General features: G+C 36.6%; 1 protein-coding gene and 1 non-coding gene across 8 annotated transcripts in view; both read left to right on the plus strand.

Annotated features, from left to right (window-relative positions):
* The window catches only part of SLC38A11 (solute carrier family 38 member 11), a 58,035-nt gene extending 32,402 nt beyond the window's left edge, over nt 1-25,633 (plus strand). For 3 of the 7 annotated variants that reach the window (XM_008258681.5, XM_089329100.1, XM_089329102.1), the window contains 6 exons: nt 6,704-6,774; nt 7,403-7,564; nt 8,429-8,476; nt 10,454-10,566; nt 13,428-13,559; nt 25,246-25,633. In XM_008258681.5, coding sequence (XP_008256903.3) covers nt 6,704-6,774; nt 7,403-7,564; nt 8,429-8,476; nt 10,454-10,566; nt 13,428-13,559; nt 25,246-25,539 — 820 coding nt within the window. In that variant the 3' untranslated portion in view covers nt 25,540-25,633. Of the gene's footprint in view, nt 1-6,703; nt 6,775-7,402; nt 7,565-8,428; nt 8,477-10,453; nt 10,567-13,427; nt 13,560-14,122; nt 14,232-25,245 lie in introns of all 7 variants that reach the window. The other 4 variants (XR_517064.5, XM_008258684.5, XM_008258682.5 and 1 more) reach the window with 4 other exon arrangements.
* LOC127491906 (small nucleolar RNA SNORA16B/SNORA16A family) lies at nt 1,503-1,632 on the plus strand. The gene has a single exon (XR_007920834.3). It is a non-coding gene; the product is annotated as a small nucleolar RNA SNORA16B/SNORA16A family (small nucleolar RNA).
* Nucleotides 25,634-25,707: the final 74 nt, after the last annotated feature.

The following is a 25,707-nucleotide window of genomic DNA, read 5'->3' on the forward strand; positions in this document are numbered from 1 at the left end:
TGAAGCCAGAAGCCTGGAACTCCATCCTTGTCTTCTATTTGAGTTGCAAGAGACCAAGCACTTAGTACATCATCTATTAATTTCCAGGGTATGTATTAGCAAGTAACTCGATTAGAAGCAGAGGCAAGACTCCATCCCAGGCACTCTGTTATGGGATGTGGTTATCTGAAAAAGGCTGCTTAAGCCACTGAGCCACAATGTCCTACCCTGAATTCATAGTCTTTAATTCTGTCTCTCAAAAGGGAAAAAGAGAAATATGACCAGAAGGGAGCATTGCTGGCTTTTTAAATCCCTTTGAAGTCAGAAGGATAGCAGGTTATAGCAACGGAGGGTGGTACAACAAATACTGGTGCTCACCTTGATGTCTGCAACTGTGGGATCAGAAGCAGCAACATGAGCATAGGTCTCTGAGAGCTGGAGAACATGACACTTTTCACCCAACCTGGCTCTCACAAGTGCTATCTATGCTCCTCCTGAAACACGTGCATGGTTATCTGCCATGTGGTGGGGGTGGTGGGCCAGGCTGCAGAACTGCACCAAGAGCTGAAACAGACAAAAATTAACATCAGTTTACCATCTATTTCTTTCTCTGGGAGTTGCAACCTTCAGTAGGCTTCAGAGTGATATATAGTTACATCAGACAGATTTCTGCCAATACAATTGTTGTCTAGGTGGGAAGACAAATTCCTAGTGCATTCTACTCTACCACCTGCGCAGATTCTTTCATTTATTTACTTTAGATATATTATCTTGCCTTGTTCATGGCCCTTTATTCCTCAGAAAAATATTATGAATAACATGAAGTTTTCATTTTGTGACCTTGTAGATCCTCACACCAGATTAAAACATGTCTTGTTACTTTTATGATAACATGGGAAATGGAGAAAGACTGGAAGGAGGTCTCATCTATTTTGTCTATCCACTATATACCTTTTCATCTGTGACAGATATGTAAAACAGAATTATAAATGTTGTCTCTGGTCTACAGAAGACAAAAGGGCTGGTATCATTGATTAATCTGTCAAAGTCATCCAGCTAGTAAATCATGAAGTTAAGGTTTAAATCCAAGTCTATCTGAGGCCAAGCCCATATTCTTCTCTCCATTCTAGCATGCTATATTCCATATGGGATTTCATAATCATGAGACGGATTGTCCTTGATATTAAAAAATTAATTCCGTTATTGTTCTACTTGTCACTTGTTGATGATGTTAATCGTTATTAGCAAATACGTTGAATGAAAGAAGAGAGTGGAGGAGAAATGGGGCTAAGTAGGTGCTCTGTTCATCAGCACGTGACATCAGTACTCACAGAAGAGACGAGACTGATTTCAGTGGGCTAAAATCAGGTGCATAGCTCCCAAGTACACCCTCCAGACACACATGCCAATAGATGCTATTCGTTTCAGTTCTTCAGGAAAAAAGACTTCAACAGGAGATCTAAAACAAAAACAAATTGGGAAGTAATTTGTATTTGGCTGTTTCTTTTGAAAGTTCAAGGTGTGGTAGCCCTTATCAAAGCTGCAGCCGCTTCCACATAGCAGCTCTGGTCAAAAGGGAGCCGAGAGTGACAATTGTCCTTGATGGCTGCCTTTCTCTATAACTGATCTGCAACATGTCAGGAAAAGACAGTCCTCAGGTACAGCTGGAGACTGCAGTTAAAATCAGTGTGATTCCACAGGCTGCCAGAAATGCCGGGGTCGTGCGTTGAGGGATCAGAATAGGCTTTGGAGAATAGCTGCCCAGTCAAGGAGCAGCTGTGTGGGGGGAGGTGGTAGAGGAGTGGACATTTGTCCTGGGACCATCTGTACTGTGGCATAGACCAAGGCAATTTTTTAGGTCACAGCCTTGGAATGCTGAGGCATTAGGGTCAGGACCAAAAGCTGGGCAGACCAGATAAAGGGAACAGCTGTGGACAGTTGTGTTCTAATCTTAGAAAAGTAAAAAAGAAATAATAAATAAGAAAGTCCAAGTGGTAAATAGTAAGCTGAAACTTACAGCATAAACTGCGCTATAGGAAATATGAAACCTCTTTAGTCAATTTCTTAAACACTTTTAAGCCAGTAGAAGATAATTGGGCTTTCCTGAAACAAGAATTACCTACATACTTCTTCTTATATCAGTTTTACCCAATACTAGCCACTGTTGATTGTTTAAATTAAAATTGGACAAAATTAGAAATTAATTCCTCAGTCACAATAGTCATGATTTCAAATGCTCAGCAGTCATCAACTGGCTAGTGGCAGTCAAATGGAACAGCATAGATAAAGAACATTTCTGTCACAGGAATACTGTTACATAGGCTGTTCTAGATTATGATATGGAATATACATTAACATCGTTGACCTCTGTCTTTTTCTATGCTGTATGTTCAGTGAATATTACAGTGAGTTACATTGTGGACAACAAATATTTATTAAAAACTGAATAAATTAAGTGATTAGAAAGCAAGAAATATCCAGTTTCAGTTGTAGACTTTAGGAAAATTCAAGGCTAAAAATTAAGCTCAGATATGAGAGAGGTTTTATATAGAAAACATTGCATAATTATATAAAAATCACAAAGAAGAAAATTTGACTTCATTTTTTTGAAAATTTTTTATGTTTACTTCCAATTTGATTAATAACTATAATATTCAAAGATTGTTTTATTTTTATTATCCCAAAGGAAATTATTATGTTTAAGTCAGCTTGAATCATCCTGTTCACGCTTTTATACTTTTACTAAGCATTTTTGTGTTGACAGCAAAATGTAGTATTGAGCAATGTTTATAAACTGTTGTAAATTATTGCTATGTCAAAAAAGTTATTTTCTTCTGTAACTTGCTGTTCTCCATCAGTATTTTATTCATGTATTTTTATTCTAACACATTAATATTTAACAGTTAATTGTTCTATGGCTTACAACTGTATTATTATAGCATATTTTTCCTTTTGATTTATGTATCAACTCTGTGGCCTGACAATGAGGTTGTTTTCAACATATGATTAATATAAACAATGCAGTAGTGAATACCTTAGATACATTCTACCATGTGCATTTCTCTAGCCTAAGTATCTACAGATGTACTCATTTGCTAACAAGCCTATTGAACTTGATCTTTACTAGTTACTATCAAATTCTTCTCCAAAGTGTTTTACTACCTATAATTCCCCTGTGAATGATTTCCTATTGTCCTTTTCTAGCAATTTATCTTTATTGATTTTGTTGAATTAAGTGTGAAATAATTTTGTGTTTTTCATTTCATTTAAATCTCTCAAATTACTAAAAAGCATGAGTAGTTTGGTACTTATTGATTAGCTATTCCTCTTCTATCTATTGTTGTCATCCATTTTCTATTGTTCATTAAATTTTATTTTTCTTATTGTGCAAGATCATTTAATATTCACTGGATAATAATGATAATAACCCTTTGTTGATTATATGCATGCTCAATCTCATATCCCAATTCTATCTTATTTTTGATTTTGATTTTATTATATAGATATTTTCTATTTACCTTTCATTGTTTTTTATAATTTATCAATCTTTACCTTTATGGTTTTCTTTTCTTGAATGTTTCAGATCATTCCTCGTCAAATATAATATTTTATGCTTTGAATTTAAATTTTAAGTGGGGATAGCAGACATTACATAATATAGAATCTTCTCATTCATGTGTATAGACAGGGAATGTCTCTCCCTTTGTGTCTTTTAATAATATGACAACATTAAGATCATATATATCTTTTATGATATTTAGTGTTTTTGTCTTCATGCCATTTTAAAAACATTTTAATTGCTTGTCACTTGTGTAAGTAAATCCCTTTAATTTATTGGGTATCAAACTTGTGTCCAGTAAGCTAACTGGATGAATGTACTTACTATTTCCACAAACTTATCAATAGGTTTGTCTGAATTATCTTTGTACTGAATTGTATACAAATAATTTAGCTCTTTCTAGTGATAATGCATCTTATATGCTTTATTGAATTAAATAAGAATGTCAAAGATATGTGAGTGCCTCAAAGTTCCTGAAAAATTAGAATTAAATTTGTTGTGAAAAAAATTGAAATCCCTTCATGCAGGGGATTTTCAAAAAGTTCAGGAAAGTATGTATTATGAAAAAAAATGTGCAGATATTCAACACTTTTTGGACCGAGATTAACATCTTTTAACTCATTTTTCCACAAAATTTTTGAAGTACCCTTCTTTTATACTTTGGAAACAGAAGTATAGAACATCTTTACCTGATTCAGCCTTTAATTATAGTGTTTCCAACATCACTCATTAATATGTCATTTTCTGTAGGTTCTAATAGATATTCCTTTTCAGGGTAGGGCAATTCCCTTTTATGAGTAGCTTGCTTAGTATGTTTATCATGTAGTTTCCAATCTTTTATAATAGTCAAGCATTTTTCTCCACTAACCTGTTAATGTGTTAAATTATGTCAATATTAATAGATTTTTGTCATTAAACAACTTTAGCATTTATTGGAAATATCCTTTGGTCATGACTTTCCATCTTTTAAATTACTTCGCTGCAGTTGATAGTGTTTCATTTTATATTTGCACACTTATTGTCTAACGTCAGAAGGGTCTGTATCTTCATTTTTTATCATGCAAGTTCATTGTCAAGGTTTCAGTAATCTCAAAATACACCACCAAATTTTCTTTTTTTTCTCTGTGGAACGGGTCATTTCTGGAAGTTCTTCCTAGGCTATTTTACAAAAAGAAAATAAGTTTCAGTATCTCTTCCCTTCGCTTTCTGTAGAATTGGACACATGTGTTTCCTATGTTTACCATCTTTTCTGGTGTTTTCTACCTTATAAAATTACAATCATTAAGATGAACAGAGAAAATCCAAAATCATCTCTAGGTATTTTTTCACACTCCAGGAATACACTCAAGAAACCATGTGGACCAGAGAACAACTCATATAGAAGAAGAAAAATAAAATAAAAATCCTAACATTTAATAATTGAGAAATGATTTAAAAAGTAAGACACTGTCACAATCTGAACTGAGGGGAAGAAATGAGTATTTCTCATGTGCAAAAACGCATATAATTTAAAACACATTAGAAAGGAAGGCAGTCTTCAAGTTTCCCCAACTGCCAGTGCTGCTTGATCTAAATAATTTTCTAGGGATCATAGACAAAATATGTATGTTTTCACATTCCCATTGGAATAAAAAAGGTTTGTTATAGCTTTTAACATCAACTGCAGTAAGAGTAGTGGAGGCAGCAGGTGGCAGCAGTTCCCACTCAAAACCCTGGGAATAGGAATAAATCACACAAGAGGCCTTCCTTGCAGGCCAGCCTGTCTGTAAAGTTCCTTTGTGTCTGTAACTGTTCATTTCATATATGGAAAGAAAGATGACGTAATGGCTCTATGTGTTTGTGGGGATACATATATTTTTTACAAAGAGGCTGAGAAACAAACATGATGAAATGGATTGGTTTTCATCTTCCAAACCGCCCCCCCCATCCCTTCTATTTAGAACATGGCAATATGCTCATGCTTTTCTAAGACCCTACTGCTCCTTCTTCTGTCTTCATGCATTCTTTCTGTATTCACTCATGCCTTTCTTTTATACGGCTGTTGAAAATACTTCTAAACCTTTTGCTTCCTTTTATTAAATAACAGCAGATTATAATAATAAGATTAATAATACTGCTAAAATAAAAGCTGTTTATTGAACATGTGCTCTGTGATAGACTCTCTTCCAGAAAGTTTACATATTTTTCTTATTTAATCTGCATAATAACTCAGTGGATTAGATTCTACTATTATCTTCATTTTTAGATGTAGAAGTTGAAACTCAGGGCAAATAAATTGCCTAAGATCATGTAACTGACAAGTGAAGAGGCCAGAAAAAAAGGCTACCTGATCTTGGAGCCTGTGCTGTTCATCCTTACTCATGGGTGTGTTAGGGGGGTATTCTAATCCCTGCCAATACTGAATATTTTAATTTTATTAGGATTGGATTCTTTAAAGCCAATTAAAGTGTGTATTTTCCAAAACTCTGAGAAGTGTGTACCATATGGGAATTCGAGGCCAATGACAGTCAAGCATGGAAAGGTTATTGGAATGAAAAGACCAAGATGATAAATCTCAACTTTATCAGTGGAGGCTTAGTACATTATATTATTACTCAGAGTTGGGCTTTCCTCATGCATTAAATGGTGATAACACTTAGATGTTGTGAAAATTGAGTGAGATGATGCAACAGAGTTCCCACAACATAGTCAGGACCTCTTCCACGTGAGTTCACGTCTTCCTCCGCCAGGTGAACTGCAGTGCCAACTAAACTTTCCTCGGGAAGGTTGAATGTGGAAAAACACGGACGAGGGGAGTAATGGGCAGCATATGGGCATTATTAGTTGTTGCACCTCCATTGAGTACCTCACCTGGTGAATAGGTAATAAATGTTTCCTGTGAAATTAATTAGCAAATAAATAAGTTCACAAAATTGCATAGTCAATGGCTATTTTACATATGCAAAATTAGAACCTGAATAAGTATTAGATATGCATTTCAGAGGACTGGGGTTAAAGGAATAGCATATATTTTCTCAGGAAGTAGTTTTATGATTAAATAAGATTAAGGGGACCCTTATTAATTCCTAGCTTAAAGGTACTCAATTTATATTTGTAATGCTATGTCATATTCTGTTTTGCTTATATGTGTTTAATAATTTATCAAATAAATGAATTCTCTTCTAGACCCAAAACAGAAGATGCCTGGGTGTTTGCAAAGCCCAATGCCATTCAAGCCATTGGGGTTATGTCTTTTGGTGAGTACAGAGTTTGAAAATTTATGGTTGGGTAGCAGATGTCCTAAGTTTTAGACTTTCTATTAGCAGCATATGAACTAGTCTGTACAGTATAAAATTAGGCTCAAAAGTTTTCTCACTCATCACTGAAATTTGCTTTGATTTGGAGAAATCTGTTTCTCATGTAGAGAACTCATTACATGCATCTTATTTCTTAACTTGGAAGCCTTGCAAGTGTTTTAGTCTTTTTAAAAGCCTTGCGCACAAAGTATTATGGATTGACCAGATGTCTAAAGCTACTCTGTGTCTCAGATGGCAAAAGACGTTGTGCACCAAAAGTTATGGTGTTGCTTTTATTTCCCTTATGATGGGAAGTGTCATTCGGAAGAAGAAATTGCGAGAGAAGATTGGATAGATCTGACTTATATCAAGAGTGACATAAAGATATGATTAAAGTTCTCATCCCTAAAACTTCTAGAAAAAATGTTTTCTGATATATTAGTAAATTAATATGTTCACACTCAAGTTCATTGACATTCTAAAGTAGCATACTTAATTTTCAGGACTATAAAAGAAAATGCCGGTACTTGCTTTAACAATGATTGTTTGCTCCTCTTTTTTTTTTTTTTTTTTTTTTTTGTTCTTACAGCATTTATTTGCCATCATAACTGTTTCTTAGTCTATGGTTCTTTGGAAGAACCCACAGTAGCTAAGTGGTCCCGGATCATCCATGTGTCTGTCTTGGTTTCTGTATTTATCTGTATGCTCTTTGCTACATGTGGATACTTGACATTTACTGGCTTCACTCAAGGTAATGGGGGACTCAATCGCATCATATTTTGGTGTTCATGCTAATTGGTACAAGTATATTCAGTATTCTGCTAATTTTTGCTACAAGTGTGCCCAGTATTTTATTTCAAAGGATCACATGCCCACCCATTCTCTCCTCTACGCTCCTGCCTTTCTGCTGTGTGCACTCATTTTTTCCATCTTAAACTGCTAACATCAGTTACATGGTCCATATTCTCTCCTATGCTTCCACATCTGAGCATGCAAATTCTAGCTTTGCTCCCTTTTCTTCCATTCAGCTTCACTTTCAAAGGTGCCAATCGCCTCCCCATCTTTGAGGCTAACAACCTGCTTGGTTCTGATTCTCCCGAGAGGCTCTGAGTCACTCAGAGTACAGGTTGTACTTTTTTTTCTCTAACTTTCTGCCCTTACAGGAAAGACCCCTACTACATTATCATTATTATTCTTTCTCTCCATTAAAACTATTTTTTTCTTTCTTTTATCTCTGGAGACTCTAACTCCCCAGCCCACCTGGATAATTAGCTCAGACAAGTTGCCTGCCCATGTTCTCAGCAAATTATCTGGACGCTTTCATTATTTTGATTCTAGGCCATACCTTTCTTCTGATTTCCAGCCTGTTACTTGTAAATCATTTCATTTCCACTTACCTGCCTCATTCTTGCCTCAATCACAAAACATCTGTCCCGCAAAACCAGCCCTATGGGTATCTCCCTCAAATGTAACATCTTTCCTTGTGCCCTCCTGGGTTCAGGGACCGGGAGTCCCCTCTTCTACTTCCTTTAACATTGCATTCAGTCATCTGTATAGGGTCATAGTCAGGGTAGTCTGACAGCTGTGTAAATGCTATGATTCATATATTTCACAGGGTTTGCAAACCTAGTACCCTACTTGACCTTCAAACAACCCTCTGAAAGTAAGTGGAATAACTAGTTTTCCGCCTGTTCAAAACTTGAAGAGGTAAAGTAACTGGCCCACGCTGGCTGGCAACAAATTAGAAAACAAATTTCCTTTCCCTCCTGGTCCTGCTTTTTCTATTTGTTTAACCACAGTCCACGGAAAGCCATCGCTTAGCCTTCAGCTCCTCTTGGCTTAGCTTTCTGTGACACTGGGGTGCTCTTGGGAGGATGCCTGCCTTGTTTTGAGTAGAGTTTACAGCTCATTGTGATTGTAGCCAGCTATTTCTGCAAAAATGAAGAAAGATGACTTCACAAAATAATGGTTAACATAAACCCACGGCAGTCAAAAAGATAATACAACTATGTGCCGTGAGAGGACAGTAACAAAGTGACCCTGAGTGGTACGATAAGAATTGTGTTTGAAAACTTTGCCACGTGTCACTATTGCAACATAGCTTGCCAAGATGAATGTCCTACAGGCTCTAGTCCGTGAAGATCATGGTTTTAAATGCTTTTTCTGTAGATATAAACCATGCTTTTTGCCTGTCGCACCTTCTTGGTGTTTCTATCAGTGGTAATTGCTCAGATATAATGAAAGCTTTATATAGCGAAGCCGACAGGTAGGTGTTTCATGGTGGTGTTTTTCTCTCATTCATCATTCCTAATAAACACTCAGATTCAAGATGGAATAAGCTGACATTGTGTCTGCAGGTCATTTCTCGTTACGCAGATCTGATCCTGGTTGTGCAAGCCAGGCGTTTGTTTTCTTCTCTGTTACAGTAAATTCCAGTTTACAAGGCAGTAGGAATTCTAGATTCTTCTACACAATGCCAGTGATTTTTGAAAATATGCAAGGTTCATTTTAGCGGAGGTTCATGAATGGGGCTCTTCTGTCCTTTTTTTCTCTCAGGATAGAAGCTTTCCAACCAACTTTGAGGCAGCTCTCTGCCTCTACTGCTTTGAAGTTTAATCTCTTCATGCCAAAAATGTAGTGTAAATTTGTTCTCATTGATTGGAGGAAGGGAAATGACTATTTAACTTTTTAATGAAGAAAAGTACAAAGATATTGTTTTGTTTCTTTCTTCATAAGCTGTAGTAGTGTGCCTTTGATCTAATTTTCTATTCAGTTTTATTGAAAAACAGTGACTGCAGTTTTAAAATTTAAGCATGTTATATTCAGGAAATAAACAGGCTCAGATACTGTTTCATCCATGGTGTTTTTACTTATTTGAACTCTGTGCCCTCATTAGATTCCTGTGTTTTTTCATAGACATCAGAAAATACAATATCTAGATAAGAATTGTCCAATTTACATAGTCCATTATTTAATTGGTTAACATTCTTTCTGGGAATTAGCAGAATATTCACAGTTCTCAAACAGTGCCTCTACACTTGCACGCCCAGATGACATGAAAGACTATGTATGTTTAGAATTCCTTGGTGTGGTCCATGAATTAGCCCCTATAGCATGATATACAGGAAATCTAGCTCCCAGATGTACTGGTCAACTCTTCCTTTCCGGATTGTTCTTGATCTAAGAATAGTATTTCAAAAGGAAATCTGTTTATTTTAACAGACTTTTTTTTTCTACTAATGAAGTCACAGAAACAAAGACCAGAAGCAAATTTACACAGCCAGTATACAATAACGTAAGGAGTTGATTCTGATGTAAGAAGATAGTGGGTGCAGTATTTTTCAGAAGCTGGCACAAATTTGAAACAAACCTACCAAGCACAAACAATGAAAACATAAAAAATGATTAATTATGAATTTATCTTCAAGTGGAACATGCATTAGTTTTAGTACCAGTGAATAGCTACATAGTTATTGAATATAAGAATTTATATTTGAATCTGGTATCTGTTTTCTAAATTACATGAAAGGAAGTTTGTGGTGCTTCCCTTGTATGATAAATATATAACAGCTCAATAATTAGACAGGTATCCCAAGCATCCAATATCTAGTAAAAAAATTTATTTTATGTTGTTCTCTAGGAGACTTATTTGAAAATTATTGCAGAAGTGATGACCTGGTAACATTTGGAAGGTTTTGTTATGGTGTCACTGTCATTTTGACATACCCAATCGAATGCTTTGTGACTAGAGAGGTAAGCCATACTTTACGTAAGTATTTGCTCTACTAAGTTTAACATAGCAAGATTTACAAAAATTGAATTCTGCAAGTGTGCAAATACATTAAAAGTAATACAGTTCATGAAATTTTCCTTTTAACTATAAAATGTCAGTTTAAAGATGAGTTTATATTCATGTTACAAGATTATTTTTCAAAAGTTGGATTTGGAAATTATATTTTGTGGCTTATACTAGCATAAGCACACATATTTATACAACTGCATTCCTGAGTGAATGTAAGCCATCAACAGAGCCAAACTAAGAATGCTGAATATTTTAAATATTCTTAAAAAGAAATTAAGAATCTGGGCTTAAGATCTGTTTTGAAAAATTGCCTTTTTGCTGTTTTGTAAGTCAATATTCATTAAAGATCAGACTATAATTGTTTTTTTTATTTTTTTAAAGTGAAAATATGTTGTATTCCATCAAGAATCAAAATAAAATTTACACCTTTATTTTTGTTCTATTTCATTTATATAATTTATATATATTTCATTTATATAATTTATTCATTTCTCTATTTCATTTATCTAATTTACATAAATATATTTTAAAATTACATTAATACTTGTATATAAAAATAATATAAATAATGATATAAATCTATAGTTTATTATATGTGTAGATATATTTTCTTTATAAGGTCAGTTTCAAATTGTGTTATATAGTCCAGCTGGATTTGTGGAGAAAGATTAGCTGAAAGTGAGTCACCTTCTTTCTGTATAAAATTGGATAACATGGCTTGTCAAGATTCTCTTATACCATCAGCTGAAAATCCTCCGTACCAGTTAGCAGTAAAACAGGATCCTGCTTCACAGTGGTTCTTTCAGGAAACATGCTGAAAAGGGCTTAGTCTCAGGATCTATTCCTCGGGCTGTTTACACAGTGCACCAAGTGAATGAGGCTAATGTGTGAAGTGAAACATCTAGTGAGCTTGAAATGCAGTGGGAAACCGTGGGCTCTTCAAGGCAGGCCCATGCTTACCCTCTGCCAGCATGGGGGAAAAGGAACTGCACAGGGAGATGTTCAGATCCATGTGAGTCCTTTACAATCAGCACTTCTGCTGGCTCACAAACGTATGAGAGCCACTGGCTTAACGGATGTACAAGACTTTGCCCTGACTGTAGGGAGATGTAGACTGAACTAAGAGTGTTGTAGGAAGATTATTTTTTTTTTAATTTAAGAATCCTTCAGAGGCAGGAAATGGTTTTAACTCCTGCCTAGTACTTTAGGTTCAAAACGGATCTCTAGATCAGCAAGAACAGATGGTGCATTCTCATGTGGTTTCTGGTACATTGCCTATGGGCCATCTGAGTCACTTCACCTGCGCCAACTTCTGTCTGCAGTACTTGGAACTAGAGTTTCCTTTGTGTCTGCCGCTACAGGAAGACGGAACTCATCAAGAGCTCTACCACGGTAGCAATACTGAGTGGAGCAGTGTTGTATCTGCCTCACCCATTCACTTCTCTGCTCTTTTTCTTCTTTCTACACACACATACATACACACACACAAATATGCAGTTGACATAAACTAGTCAATACTGTTTCTATTCAAAGATAAAGTAGCGAGTCACATACAAGGGTGTCGAAAGGCTATCTACCACTAACAAATATCCCTCACTAGCCTGCTTCATGAAGTGACTTTTCGCTCTCATAATCATACCTATTGGAGATATCTATTAGAAATAATTTTAAATAAGTTATAATTACTTACCATTATTAGTATCCTCATTAAATTGTTAGTGGATCATAGCAGTATCTGATATATGGGGAGTGTTGTCTACCTGGGTAACACAGCTTAGAAAGCTAGCTTCTTTAGCATGTCCCAGCATCTATCCCAATCCTACTATTTCTAGCTCCTGCCTGACTGCTCTTTCACATAACGTTACCACACTATCCAGACTGTCTCCTTTTCCTTCCATAGATACCATTCCTGTTTTTCCTTCTTAGTTCTTTTTCCCACTATTGCCTCATGCTGTAATTCTGATCCAGATCTTATCTGTTTTTTAAGTCCCACCCCAAGGCAAGATTGGTCAAACGCATTTCAGGAATGCTGTAAAGAAGATTACTGTAAGGGAGGCAGACCTAAATAATTAAAGATCCTTCTAGTTCTACATTCTATCTGGTCCCTTTTTGTCCTGTCATAAGCTGATCTCTGTCTCTTTGAGTTGATTGTGTTTCTCTGATTAGGGTGTCAATTCCTGAGAATAGAAATCTTCTCCTCCTAGACATTTTCTATTTGCAAATCATATCACAGTGTGAGATACATGAAACAGTTAACTGTTCAGTGATTTCCTGATCTGAGTACTAATGGCAAATGGTGATAAACCTTCCTGCATTTTTATTGCAGAAACACAAGAAAAAAATGTATTTAAATGGTAAAAAAATGGATTTTGTTTGTATAGAATTAATTTTGTGTTAGTAAAGGATATTACACATCTAGTATGATTAAAAGAAAGGTGGTAACTGCTTCCCTAAAAGCCTTTCAAATAATTTTAATAGCATCTGCAGTTTGTTGGGTGCAAAGAAAAAGGCTGTGGTGACTTCCCGAGAGCTTTCTAATACTTGAGAAATGTATGCATTCAGACCTGGGATGCCATACAGTCAGAATGTAACATGATCCAAGGTATCTGATAACTCAGCAAAGCATATCTGTCTGTTGATATGTGTATCTATTGTAAATACTTAGGAAAAAGAACATTCATAGTGATGAGATTTGAGTAATAGTCTTTTTGGTAGTATTTCACACAATCCTAAATGCTATTATGAAATACTTTCTCAGTAACTCCTGCATGTCTCTGAGAGCCCCTCTCAAAATAATCTTTTGTTTTGGCAGGTAATTGCCAATGTGTTTTTTGGTGGGACTCTCTCATCAGCTTTCCACATTGCTGTAACAGTGGTCATCATTATGGTAGCCATGCTGGTGTCATTGCTGATTGACTGCCTTGGAATCGTTTTAGAACTCAATGTAAGTATATATTTAAAGATTTACTCCCTCAATTCTGAAAATCCCTTTAAAAATTGTGCATTACAAAAGTACAACTTTCTGAAGTAGAGTAAAAATATTCATATAATGGTAAATATTTAGTGTTGATGCTATGCCCTTTGTAGGCTTTTGTAGTTTTAAAGCAGTGGTTCTCAAATGGAGACAGTTTTATTCTTCCTCCCCCAGGGGAGTTCAGCAATGTCTGAAGACTTTTTGGGTTGTTTCAACCAAGTAGGTAGTTCTATTTGCCTCCTGTGTGTAGAAGCCAAGGCTACTACCAAATATCCCACAGTGCACAGGATAGTCCCTGCACAATAAAGTAGTATCTGAACTACAGTGTCAATAGTGCTGAGGTTGAGAAACCTTGGTTAGAACACTTGCATATCTCATTGCTATAATAGATATTTTAAGAAATAATTACAAATCGAATATAACTGGAATTTTCTTTGCTGAGTCATCAAAAATGGAAGGAAAGCATTATATAGCTATTACACATTCACTTACCATAGCCCAGTCTCTTCTTTAACAATATTTCTTTCTCTTAGCGATGGGGAATGTCTGGACCATGGGCCATCTATGGCCTATAGAATCATTTGGTCTGACCCTGCCAAGGCAACTGGAGGTACAACTTAAAATTCAGTACATCTATAGCAGGTAGCTTTTAAGTTCATAGTTTTGTATGGCCTGTGAATGATGTTATAAATGTACAAATGGCCCTTGGAAGAAAAAAGTTCTGTACCCCTGCTAGACCTTTCTTTTGTAGTTTCTGCTACTACTACCACAATTTGGGTCCTTATCATCACATAGATGAATTAATCCAGGATCTTTTGCTTTATTTAGCAAATATTTCTGTTCTGCATTCAATTTGTCAGCACCCTGTTCAAAAGAATCCAGTTTCCTGCCAGAGCAACTATAAATGCTCTTGCATTTATAATCTGACCCCATGCCTTCTATGGAAAGTTATTTCCCATTTACTTGTTTAAGTGTACCTTCAGGTCAAGTCAGTTTTTTTTTTTTTTTTTGGGCGGGGGGGCCTGTGAATAATTCCTATCAATTGTTTCTTGTATCTTTTATCTGCTTTTCTTTCCTCTGATGATTATTTTCCCTTTGATACTGTCCAGATCTTAAAAAGACTTCAAAGTCTTCATACATTCGTTGATTATATATTTACTGAATAATCACTATGTGTGCACAATAGAAATATAATGATCAAAAGAAATATTAAAGATCTGTGCTTTTTTTGCAAATGAACTTTAAGTTCAACTACCAGTAGGCAATGAAGGAGACAGAGGAAAGTAGATGGACTTCCAAATGATATGTTAAGAAAAAAATGACAATTGGTAACATTCAATTGGAAGGACAAAGAGTTAGAGGGACACATTAATGACTCCTTCATTCTGTTTGTCAAACTAGGATGATGATGCCATTTGGTGAGATAGAAATGGTAGTGGATTTATCACAGTAAAGTCATTAATTTTGCCCTTCTACAATCGTTATAGAATTTCCAATTAGAATCACACACCATTTGTCATTTCTGACTCTTATACTACAGACAGGAAAGAATTTTTACAGATAGTACCCAAAGTCATCATTTACTTATTCCACTGAGTGTTGAATCATAGCTGAAAGTATTATTGCCAGTGCCTTAGTCATTATCAATTGCAGATACCCTTCTGATCTGAAGTTGCAGACAAAAGCAGTTGGAGATCTAGTCAGGAACATACTACTGGGAATAAATGGTAAATGAGGAATGGGCTGCTTTCCAAAATCTCAGTGGGCTGGGGAAATGTCTTTTCCACAAATAGTAGAAAGCAAGCTCACAGGAGAGGCAGACAAATGTCAAAGGTAACTTCTACCTACTTCTCTTTGCATAGTCCAACGCTAGTAGGTCAGTCCAGAGTCATTTCCTCTACCAACTTTGATTTGTATAAATTGATTGCTGCTACTTTAATGCACTTTGACTTATTTATTATCTCACATCATGTGCTGTTTGAACTGTTCACAAACTGACCTTACCAAATTGTAAGCTCTTTGCAGATAGGAATATTTAATCACCATCTCTATCCTCCATGGTGTTTTGACAGGACCAAGAACAAATGGCTCAATTTATTGCATGGCTAGTAGTAATCTGTCAGCTATGCTGCGAAGTTGATCAACATATTGACTCTCAATGTGTTTCTTCTTATGAAATTTCTCTTTTTAGGTCACAAGTTTATTTATTTGCTTGTTTTTTAATGTTGTAGGATTCTGTTAAAAGGAAAAATAGAATTATCAATTGCCTGAGCATTTATTATGTCTTAGTAGACTAACATACCTTTCAGTTAAGTAAGCATACACATATATGTCATATGATATATTTTTGTAAATTTAACCATTATTTTCCATAAATTTAACTGCTAATCTCTTTGATGCATACACAGAAAAATTATAAATACTTAATCATATGAAATATTCTCTGCTGTACTTACATTAAAATTGTTTGTGGTTAAGACATAATCTTGGTATTATACAGTAGTCAGAGAAAAAAATCTGTGAGTAGTTATTATAAAGGCAAGATCTGGGCCAGATGTGCAATATTTTTTTTTTTACTTTTTATTTTTTTGACAGGCAGAGTGGACAGTGAGAGAGAGAGAGAGAGAGAGAGAGAAAGGTCTTCCTTTTGCCGTTGGTTCACCCTCCAATGGCCGCCGCGGCCGGCACGCTGCGGCCAGCGCACCACGCTGATCTGATGGCAGGAGCCAGGTGCTTCTCCTGGTCTCCCATGGGGTGCAGGGCCCAAGGACTTGGGCCATCCTCCACTGCATTCCCTGGCCACAGCAGAGGGCTGGCCTGGAAGAGGGGCAACCGGGACAGAATCCGGCGCCCCGACCAGGACTAGAACCCGGTGTGCCAGCGCCGCAAGGCGGAGGATTAGCCTAGTGAGCCGCGGCGCCGGCTCAGATGTGCAATATTTTTAAAAAGCAAAGTGTGATTATAGATCCTTGGATTTTTAAGAACTTGCTTATATAGACATACATAAAAACAAAGAAGAGTGCTAAATTTTATTGTTGATCTAATTTATCCAAGACAATCACACTAGTTTTAAAGCATACTGTAGGAATTAATGAAATCCAGAATTTACATTTTCTGCCAGACCACCTAAGAATATGTGTTTTTCCCATCAACAAATGTTGCTTGGGGCATATAGTAGCATGGTCAGGTCATTCTTCACTTCACTTTGTGTAGATACTTAACCATACTCAATACACCAGAATCAAGTGTCATTTCTGTCAATAACTTATCCTGGAACCTGCAATACATTAACAGTAACTATTGCATGCTATGGTTCACTTAATGGCCCTAATGTGAGTTAACAAGTGTTTCTTACACTGTGCCAACTGTGTTTTGTATGCATTATCTTCCTTGATCTGTATTAACTTTATAGAGAAATAAGCATAGAGCAATTAAATAGTCTGAGGACACATTAGATGTAAATGGCAGAATCAAGATTTCAATATGGAGACTTAAACCCAATTGTCTACATTTTTTCAGAAAACATATTTATCTATTTATTTGAAAGACAGGGTTATAGATAGGCAGAGGAAGATAGGGAAAGAGAAGTCTTCCATCCACTGGTTTACTCCCCAAAAGGTCACAATGGCCAGAGCTGGGCTATCCAAAGCCAGGAGCAAGGAGCCAGGAGCTTCTTCCAGGTCTTGCACACAGGTGAGGGGCTCAAGGACTTGGGTCATCTTCCACTGCTTTCCCAAGTCATAGCAGAGAGCTGGATCGGAAGTGGAGCAGCAGGGACTTGAACTTGCACGCATAGGGGATGCCGGCACTGCAGGCAGCAGCTTTACCCACTATGCCACAGTACTGGCCCTGCAGTTGCCTACATTTTTAAACACTGCATTAGTCTTAGATTTCCTAAGTATTAAATTATGTAAAATAATTATGCTCATTTGTCTGCCAATGTTTTATGTTAAAATCTATGCATTGGCTTTATGAGTAGGGCGAAGAGTAACCCACAATATTTACTAATAAACTTTAATAATGGATTAAAATAAATATCAGAAGATAAATTTGAACTAAAGGCTTTTTTTCTTAATAATTTTTAGTTAATAGCTTTTATCTTAGTCAATAATTATAGTACTTTAGGAATTCAGTTAACAGTTTTCATTTGTTATATTTCATCATATTTTTAGTTTAGGAACTCTTTTGTTATATCTTCTGAATCATAACTAAGTAGAACAATGGATGTGTATTAGAGTCAGATCTTGGAAAATTAAGGAAATTATGTTATTTTGTATAATTAAATAATATAGGATAAATTATTTAGTGCTATAGTAGCAATTCAATAGAAACAAAACCCATTTAGAACTTTGCTTCCTTATTTATTTGTGGTTTCATGTCAGTAGAAAACAATGCAATATTTTCCCAAAGTAAATACACCCTCAATTTTATTTTTAAAGTTTGTTTATTTGACAGGCAGAGAGAGAGACAGAGACAGAGACACAGAGAGATCTTCACTCCATTGGTTCACTCCTCAGATGGTTCACCACCCTCAACAGACTGGACTGAGCCAGGCTGAAGCCTGGAGCTAGGAACTGCTTTCAGGTCCCCAGGGTGGGTGACAGGAAGCAAGGACTTGAGCGCTCCATAGTCCAAGTAGACAGAGACGTAATGAGCTAGGGAGAGTTTCATTTAAGGGATAGGAATAATTTTTATTAATCCAAGTTGTTTATGGAGTAAAAGTTTAAAGGATATATAAGCATTATTTTGCTAGTTTTCAACTTCCTTGGATAATTTAAAAGATTTCTATTCAAATCTTCAACACCCTCTATTCTTCCCATACTGCAAGCAGCAAAACACCCCGGCACCAAAACTGTTGTTGTCAATGGGTAGTGCTGTCCTGCCTTTATAAAGGAAGCTTCTTTTATTGTTTCCTTAACAAGTAGTTACAGTTTCGTGTCCTGTCAAGCAATTTCAAAAATTACTTCAAAACCAGCGGTTTGCCCTCAAGCAGGTCTACATTAGGTAGATCAAATAAGCTGCACAGCCGGCGCCGCGGCTCACTAGGCTAATCCTCCACCTAGCGGCGCCGGCACACGGGGTTCTAGTCCCGGTCGGGGCGCCGGATTCTGTCCCGGTTGCCCCTCTTCCAGGCCAGCTCTCTGCTGTGGCCAGGGAGTGCAGTGGAGGATGGCCCAAGTGCTTGGGCCCTGCACCCCATGGGAGACCAGGAAGAGCACCTGGCTCCTGGCTCCTGCCATCGGATCAGCGCGGTGCGCCGGCCGCAGCGCGCCAGCCGCGGCGGCCATTGGAGGGTGAACCAACGGCAAAGGAAGACCTTTCTCTCTGTCTCTCTCTCTCACTGTCCACTCTGCCTGTCAAAAAAAAAAAAAAAAAAAAAAAGCTGCACACATTTATAGAGAATACATCAGATGAAACATCACTGTCCTTTTGCTGATGCTCTTGAGTCCTAGCAACAGCTGCAGATAAAGCAGAGCTTTCAAACATCAAGAAAGTATCCTCTATCTAGACAAGATAATCGACGAGACCGCTTCCAGTACAGCTGTCAGCTATGCTGTTATTCTCACTGCTAGTGTCTCAGCTCAAGAATTAGAACATAAAGAGAACACCCATTGCTTCGCACTGCCCAGCAGCTGTCATCCCGACAGCACCTTCACATTCTGCAGCTCCAGATGAATGAGCCTCATATATTTATTCCTGCACAGAGAAGAAAGTACAAGCTCAAACAAATATATATATTTGTATCTGAATTCCTTTTTTGTTTTTTTTTCATAAATTCTTATTTCAAAGCAATCAGAGGATTATTTTTTTCTTATAAACATGGACTGAGTTCTACAGTATTTTCTGTAACATAAAATACATTGTTAATTCCAAGTATCATGAGAGAGTCTAATAGAGTCTTATCCATAATACATTCAGTTTCAGCTATATGGTAAGTAATATTTTCTTGTTTGTGTGTACTTTTATAGGTATTCATTTGTATTCAGGTGCTATGACTGGCAATATATCCTGGTTTGTCTTAGAATTTTTTCTTTCTTATATTTCTTACTGTGGAAAATCTTACCACTCAGTGTGTTCCCTACCATTCTTCCCCAAACTTTTGGATAGCACCTGGTCATCTGATTTCAGAGTAGGTGACCCTTAATTGCCATTTCTATGGATTTTTTACTTTTGTAAAACATGAAGAAGTTATATTATGGGAATTTAGTTGTAATATTTTGGTTATGGAGATGGTACTTGAAATTTATTAAATAGTAATATTGAAAAAAATGATTATTTGCTGGCTCCGCAGCTCAATAGGCTAATCCTCCGCCTGCAGTGCTGGCATCCTGGGTTCTAGTCATGGTTGGGGCACCGGATTCTGTCCCAGTTGCCCCTCTTCCAGTTCAGCTCTCTGCTGTGGCCTGGGAGGGCAGTGGAGGATGGCCCAAGTCCTTGGGCCCTGCACCCGCGTGGGAGACCAGGTGAAGCACCTGGCTTCTGGCTTCGGATCACCGCAGTGCGTGGCCGCAGCGGCCACTGGGGGGTGAACCAACGGAAAAGGAAGACCTTTGTCTCTCTCTCTCTCTCTCACTGTCCACTCTGCCTGTCAAAAAAAAAAAAAAAAAAAGAAAAAAATAATTATTTTACAAGCGTAATCTTTTATCTTATGTAATACAAATTCAGTTGTCTATAATTTTTCCCAGGGAAAATCTACCAAAGTAATGTGTCAAAAAATTTCTAAGCCGTAGGAGATCAGCATGTAGGATTTCATTATACAGTTATTTCTGCTTTCATGTACATTTAAAAATTTACATAATAATAGCTTTAAAGCATAGAAAGCATATTTTATGGAAAACTTGCATTTAGTTATAAACCTATGTCACAATTACTAATGATTATGTTTATTTTTTAAGTTTTTGTTTATTTGAAAGGCAGAGAGAGAGTGTGTGAGAAAAAGAGAGGTGAATCTCCCAACAGCTGGTTCACTCTCTAAATGCCCACAACAGCTAAGGATAGGCCAGGATCAAGCTAGAAGTCAGGAACTCAGTCTTGATCTACCAAACTGGGGGCAGAGACCTCCCAGGGTGCATGTTAACAGAAGGCAGCAGGGGCTGGCATTCTGATGCAGTGGTTTTACCTGCAATGCCGGTATCCCATATATAAGTTTGAGTCCTGGCTGCTCTGCTTCTGATCCAGCTTCCTGCTAATGCACCTGGAAAGGCAACAGAAGACTTCCAAGCACTTGGGCCTCTGCCACTCAGGATGGAGTTCCAGGCTCCTGGCTTCAACCTAGGCCAGTTCTGGTTGTTATGGCCATTTGAGGAATGAACCTGAAGAAGGAAGGAAGGAAGGAAGGAAGGAAGGAAGGGAGGGAGGGAGGGAGGGAGGGAGGAAGGGAGGGAGGAAAAGTCAGCTGCAATGGAGATGAGTTAGGACTGAAACCTAGGCACCCTGATATGGGATGTGGATGTCCCAACTCACATCTTAACTGCTGTGCCAAATGCCCTCTAACTCTATGTTTAAAAAGCTTTTGTATATGGTTTAAGAGCATAAAACTTGTGATACATCACATTAACGGAGTACAAGATAAAGAGCACATGGTCATCTCAATTAATCCAGAAAACATATATCAAAGTTCAGCATTCTTTCTTAATGAAAACAGTTAATGGAGTGGATATTTAGCCTGGCAGTTGAGACTCCAGGTAAGACATCTTCATCCTAAATCGAAGTATTTGGGTCCTCTACTTCCTTGCTAATGCAGACCCTGGGAGGCAGCAGTGACAGCTCAACTAACTGCGTTCCTGCTACCCACATGGGAAACTTGGATTTGGTTCCTGGTTCTTGGTTTCTACCCCAGCCAGGGGAAGATGTGGGCATCTGAGAAGTGAACCAGTAGATAAGAGTCCTCTCTCTCTCTTTCTGCTTCTCAAATAGGAAAACAAAAACAAAAAAACTTACATTTTTTTCACAGAAGGATGTTCCTCAACATTCATAAAAAATACATAGCTAACATCATAATCAGCGGACAACTGAAAGCTTTCCACTGAGATAAAGTACAAGGTAGTGATACCCACCAAAGCCACTCCACTACAGCCACTTCTATTCAACAGAGTACTAGAATTGCTAGCTAAAGTAACTTGATGTGTGTGTGTGTGTGTGTGTGTGTGTGAATGAGAGAGAGAGAGAGAGAGAGAGAGAGAGAGAGAGAGAGAGAAGGGAGGAAAGAAAAAAAGAAGAGAAGAGAAGAGAAGCGAAGCAAAGCATCTAAATCAGAAAGGAAGAAGTAGAATTCTCTCTACTGGCAAATGAAATAATCCTACATGTAGATAACCCCCAAGATTCTGCAAAAAAGGACACTGCTTGAATAAATGAATTCAGTAATGTGTCAAAATCAACATACAAAATCCTATAGAATTTCCATGAATAAATATCAAGCTAGCTGAAAAGTAAATCAAGAAAACAATCCCATTAACAATAGCATAAGAAAATAAAATACTTAGATATAAATGTAACCAATGAACTGAAAGTTCTGTTCACTTAAAATTATGAAACACTGAGGAATAAAATTGAAGACACAAATGGAAAGATATCCTGTGTTTGCAGATCAGAAGGCTTAATATTGTGAAGATGGCCACACTATCTAAAGCAAACACAGATTCAACCCAATCCCTATCAAAATTTCAGTCACAGTCTTCACAGAAATATGAAAAAGAATCCTAAAATTGGTATGGAACCAAAAAAAGTGAAAATCCAAGTGAATACTGAGAAACAAAACAAAGTTGGAGGCATCACACTTCCTGCTTTAAAATTATATTACAAAGCTATAGTAATCAAAATAGCACAGTACAGGCATAAAAGAAGCATAAACTAATGAAAAACAGTGCAGAGTGCAGAAATAAGTCCCAAGCACATAGGGTCAACTAAAAGGACACAAAAGGATAGAAATTTTAGTAAATATTGCTGGAAAGTATGTGTTTCCACATTGAAAATAATGAAATGGAACCCTTTTGTTACACCATGCTCAAAAAAAAGTTTCAAAATAGATAAATGATCTAAATGTAAGATCTGAAACCATGAAACTCCTAGAAAAGAATATAAAGGTAAATTTCCTTGATAAAGCCTTGGCAATTTTTTTATATCACACCAAAATCTCAGGCTACAAACGCAAATATTAATAAATTGGACTATAAATGAAAACCCCTCTGCACAGTCAAGGAAACAATCAACAAAATGAAAAGGCAACCTACCTACTACAAAAAAGATTTGTGAATCACACATCTGACTATGACTTAATATCCAAAATTTATAAAGAACTGTTACAACTCAATTGCAGAAAAGTAACCCAATTTTGAAATGGGCTGTGGGGACCAGCGTTATGGCATAGTAGGTTAAGCTCTCAACTGCAATGCTGGCATCCCACATGGGCATTGGTTTGAATCCCAGCTGCTCCACTTCCAATCCAGCACCCTGCTAATGCTCCTGAAAAAGCAGCAGAAGATGGCCCAAATGCGTTTGAAACCCTGAACCTATGTGAGAAACCTAGATGAAATTCCTACCTCCTGGCTTTGGCCTGGCCAAACCCAGGCCATTGCAGCCACTTGGGGAGTGAACAAGTGATGAAAATCTCTCCTTGTCTCTCCCTCTTTCTTTCTAACTCTGCCTTTCAAATAAATAAATATTTAAAAAAAAAATGGGCTGTGGACCTGAACATACAGTTGTTCAAAGAATACATAAAAGTGGCCAGCAGGGATATATTTGGGAAGATTCTCCATATCACTAATCATCATCATTAGGAAACATCATTTCATATCTATTCCTGGCTATTATAAAAAAATGAGAGGTGACAAATGTTGACGAGAATCTGGAAAAAAGGGAACCCAAAGACACTGCTGGTGGGAATGCAAATGGGTACAAGCATTATGGCAAACCATATGGAGAGTCCTAATAAAATTAAAGTAAAACTACCAGATGACCCAGAAATCCCTATCCTGGGTATATACCCAAAGGAAACGAAATCACCATGTTGTAAAAATATCTTCACTCTCATGTTCATTACAGCATTATTCACAATAGCCAAGACATGGAAACAACTGAAGTGCTCATTGACAGACAAGTGGATAAAGAAAATATCCATATATCCATATATATGTATACATATACATATATATGTACATATATGCATATACATATATATACATATACATTTCAAAAATATGAACATGTTCATTCAATTTCATTCCATTTTTAAAGTACCCTCAAATGTAATAGAATATTATTCAGCCTTATAATAGAAGATCTTGCCATTTGCTCCAACATGGATGGATATGGAGGACATTAATCTAAGTGAAATAAGCCAAACACAGAAAAATTATGTTGTATGGTCTTATATGCGGAATCTATTTTAAAAATCAAATTTCCAAAATAACTAAAACTGAGATTCCAGGTTTCAGAGCAATGGGAAGATGAAGTGGGGTCGGGAGGAAACAGACAAATGAAAATCACAACTACAGAGAGGCAGATATGCAGGATGAACAGGTCCAGAGCTCTGATGCACAACATGAGGACTACATGGCATTAGTCTAATACTAATACAATTGTATCTGGGGTTTCTGTTAAGTAAGTAGATTTTCACTGCTCTTATTAAAAAAGTAACTGTGAAATGACATATTTAGTTCATTGTTGTGACTGTTTTACTGTATTTGTATACTGTAGTATCATGACATAAACTTTTAATATACACAATTTATTTTAATACATTTTATTAAGAGAATGTCAGAATTTTAAATTATTTTATTACTATGCTTTATCTTGTTTCATTTTCAATATAATTAAAATTTAACATAATTAGAAAAATGTGTTACTTAGAGTGCATCCACTTTTCATGCATCACTTACAAAGTTTCTAGTGCAAATTAGGCCTATTCAAGGGCAAGTTCTCTTTTCTTTTGAAGCCAGTAACTCTTGTATTTTCGTTATAGATAATTCTACTACCCATTATTTTCAATTTGACATTCCCCCTTAGGCTGGATTTATCCCTGGCTAATGTGGGGGAGGATAGAAAAGTTACAATCCTTTAGCTCTGCTGTTAATTTTCTAGGGCAATTATTGTGTTTAGTTTTACTTGAAAGAGGATTTAGAAATACTATTTCATGTGAAGTGCCCTTAGGGTTATAGTTTTCCTTTCTCATAGACAGACATTCCTTCCATGCAAGCTCAGGTAAAGAGGAAAAACAATATTCCTTATACAATATTCCAAAAGTCTCCACTGTACACAAATGGCAAATGAGACCACTCGGGGGTTGAAGGACATAGTAGCTACACAGTAATTTTACATGAAGAATATAAGGTAAAAGATGTAACTAAAAATATGGGAAATTTCAGTAGTTTGCCAGAAGTCAATCTTGCTGCTCTATTTTTAATATTATTTTGTAATTATCCTTTTCTTAAGTCTGATATACATTTATACTGTTTAACTCATCATTTGAAAATAGTCTATTGGTGAAGGAAAGCCTATTTCTAAGACTTTCTTGGAATTCTTTTATGTCCTGTGTTTGAATGGGACCTATCAGATTTGTAACATATGCAATAAAAAATATTTTGTAAATGTTTGTAAAACTGTCCAAAGAATGCTTCCACCCAGTAATATGACCTTGTTTCTTGTTTCCAACATACAGGGTGTGCTCTGTGCAGCTCCCCTAATTTTTATCATTCCATCAGCCTGTTATCTGAAGCTGTCTGAAGAACCAAGGACACACTCCGATAAGATTATGGCCTGTGTCATGCTTCCCCTTGGTGCTGTGGTCATGGTTTTCGGATTCACAATGGCTGTCACAAATTCGCAAGACTGCACCCACGGGCATGAAATGTTCTACTGCTTTCCTGACAATTTCTCCCTCACAAATCTCTCAGATTCTCATTTGCAACTGACAACACAGCTTCCAGTTTTAAATATCAGTATCTTTCAGTGAGTTGACTGCTTTAAAAAACATTTTTCACAGACTTCTAAACTATCATAATATTCATATGTTTTTATTTATATTATAAAATTATCACTTTGGCATTTATCAAGACTTGGTTTCTTTATTCTTTAGTGCAATATAAAAGGTAAAGAGAAAAAATGCAATTGAATGTATTCC

This window comes from Oryctolagus cuniculus, chromosome 3 (genome assembly GCF_051225735.1).
Source record: "Oryctolagus cuniculus isolate XC-2025 breed Fujian yellow rabbit chromosome 3, ASM5122573v1, whole genome shotgun sequence".
NCBI classification, from domain to species: domain Eukaryota; kingdom Metazoa; phylum Chordata; class Mammalia; order Lagomorpha; family Leporidae; genus Oryctolagus; species Oryctolagus cuniculus.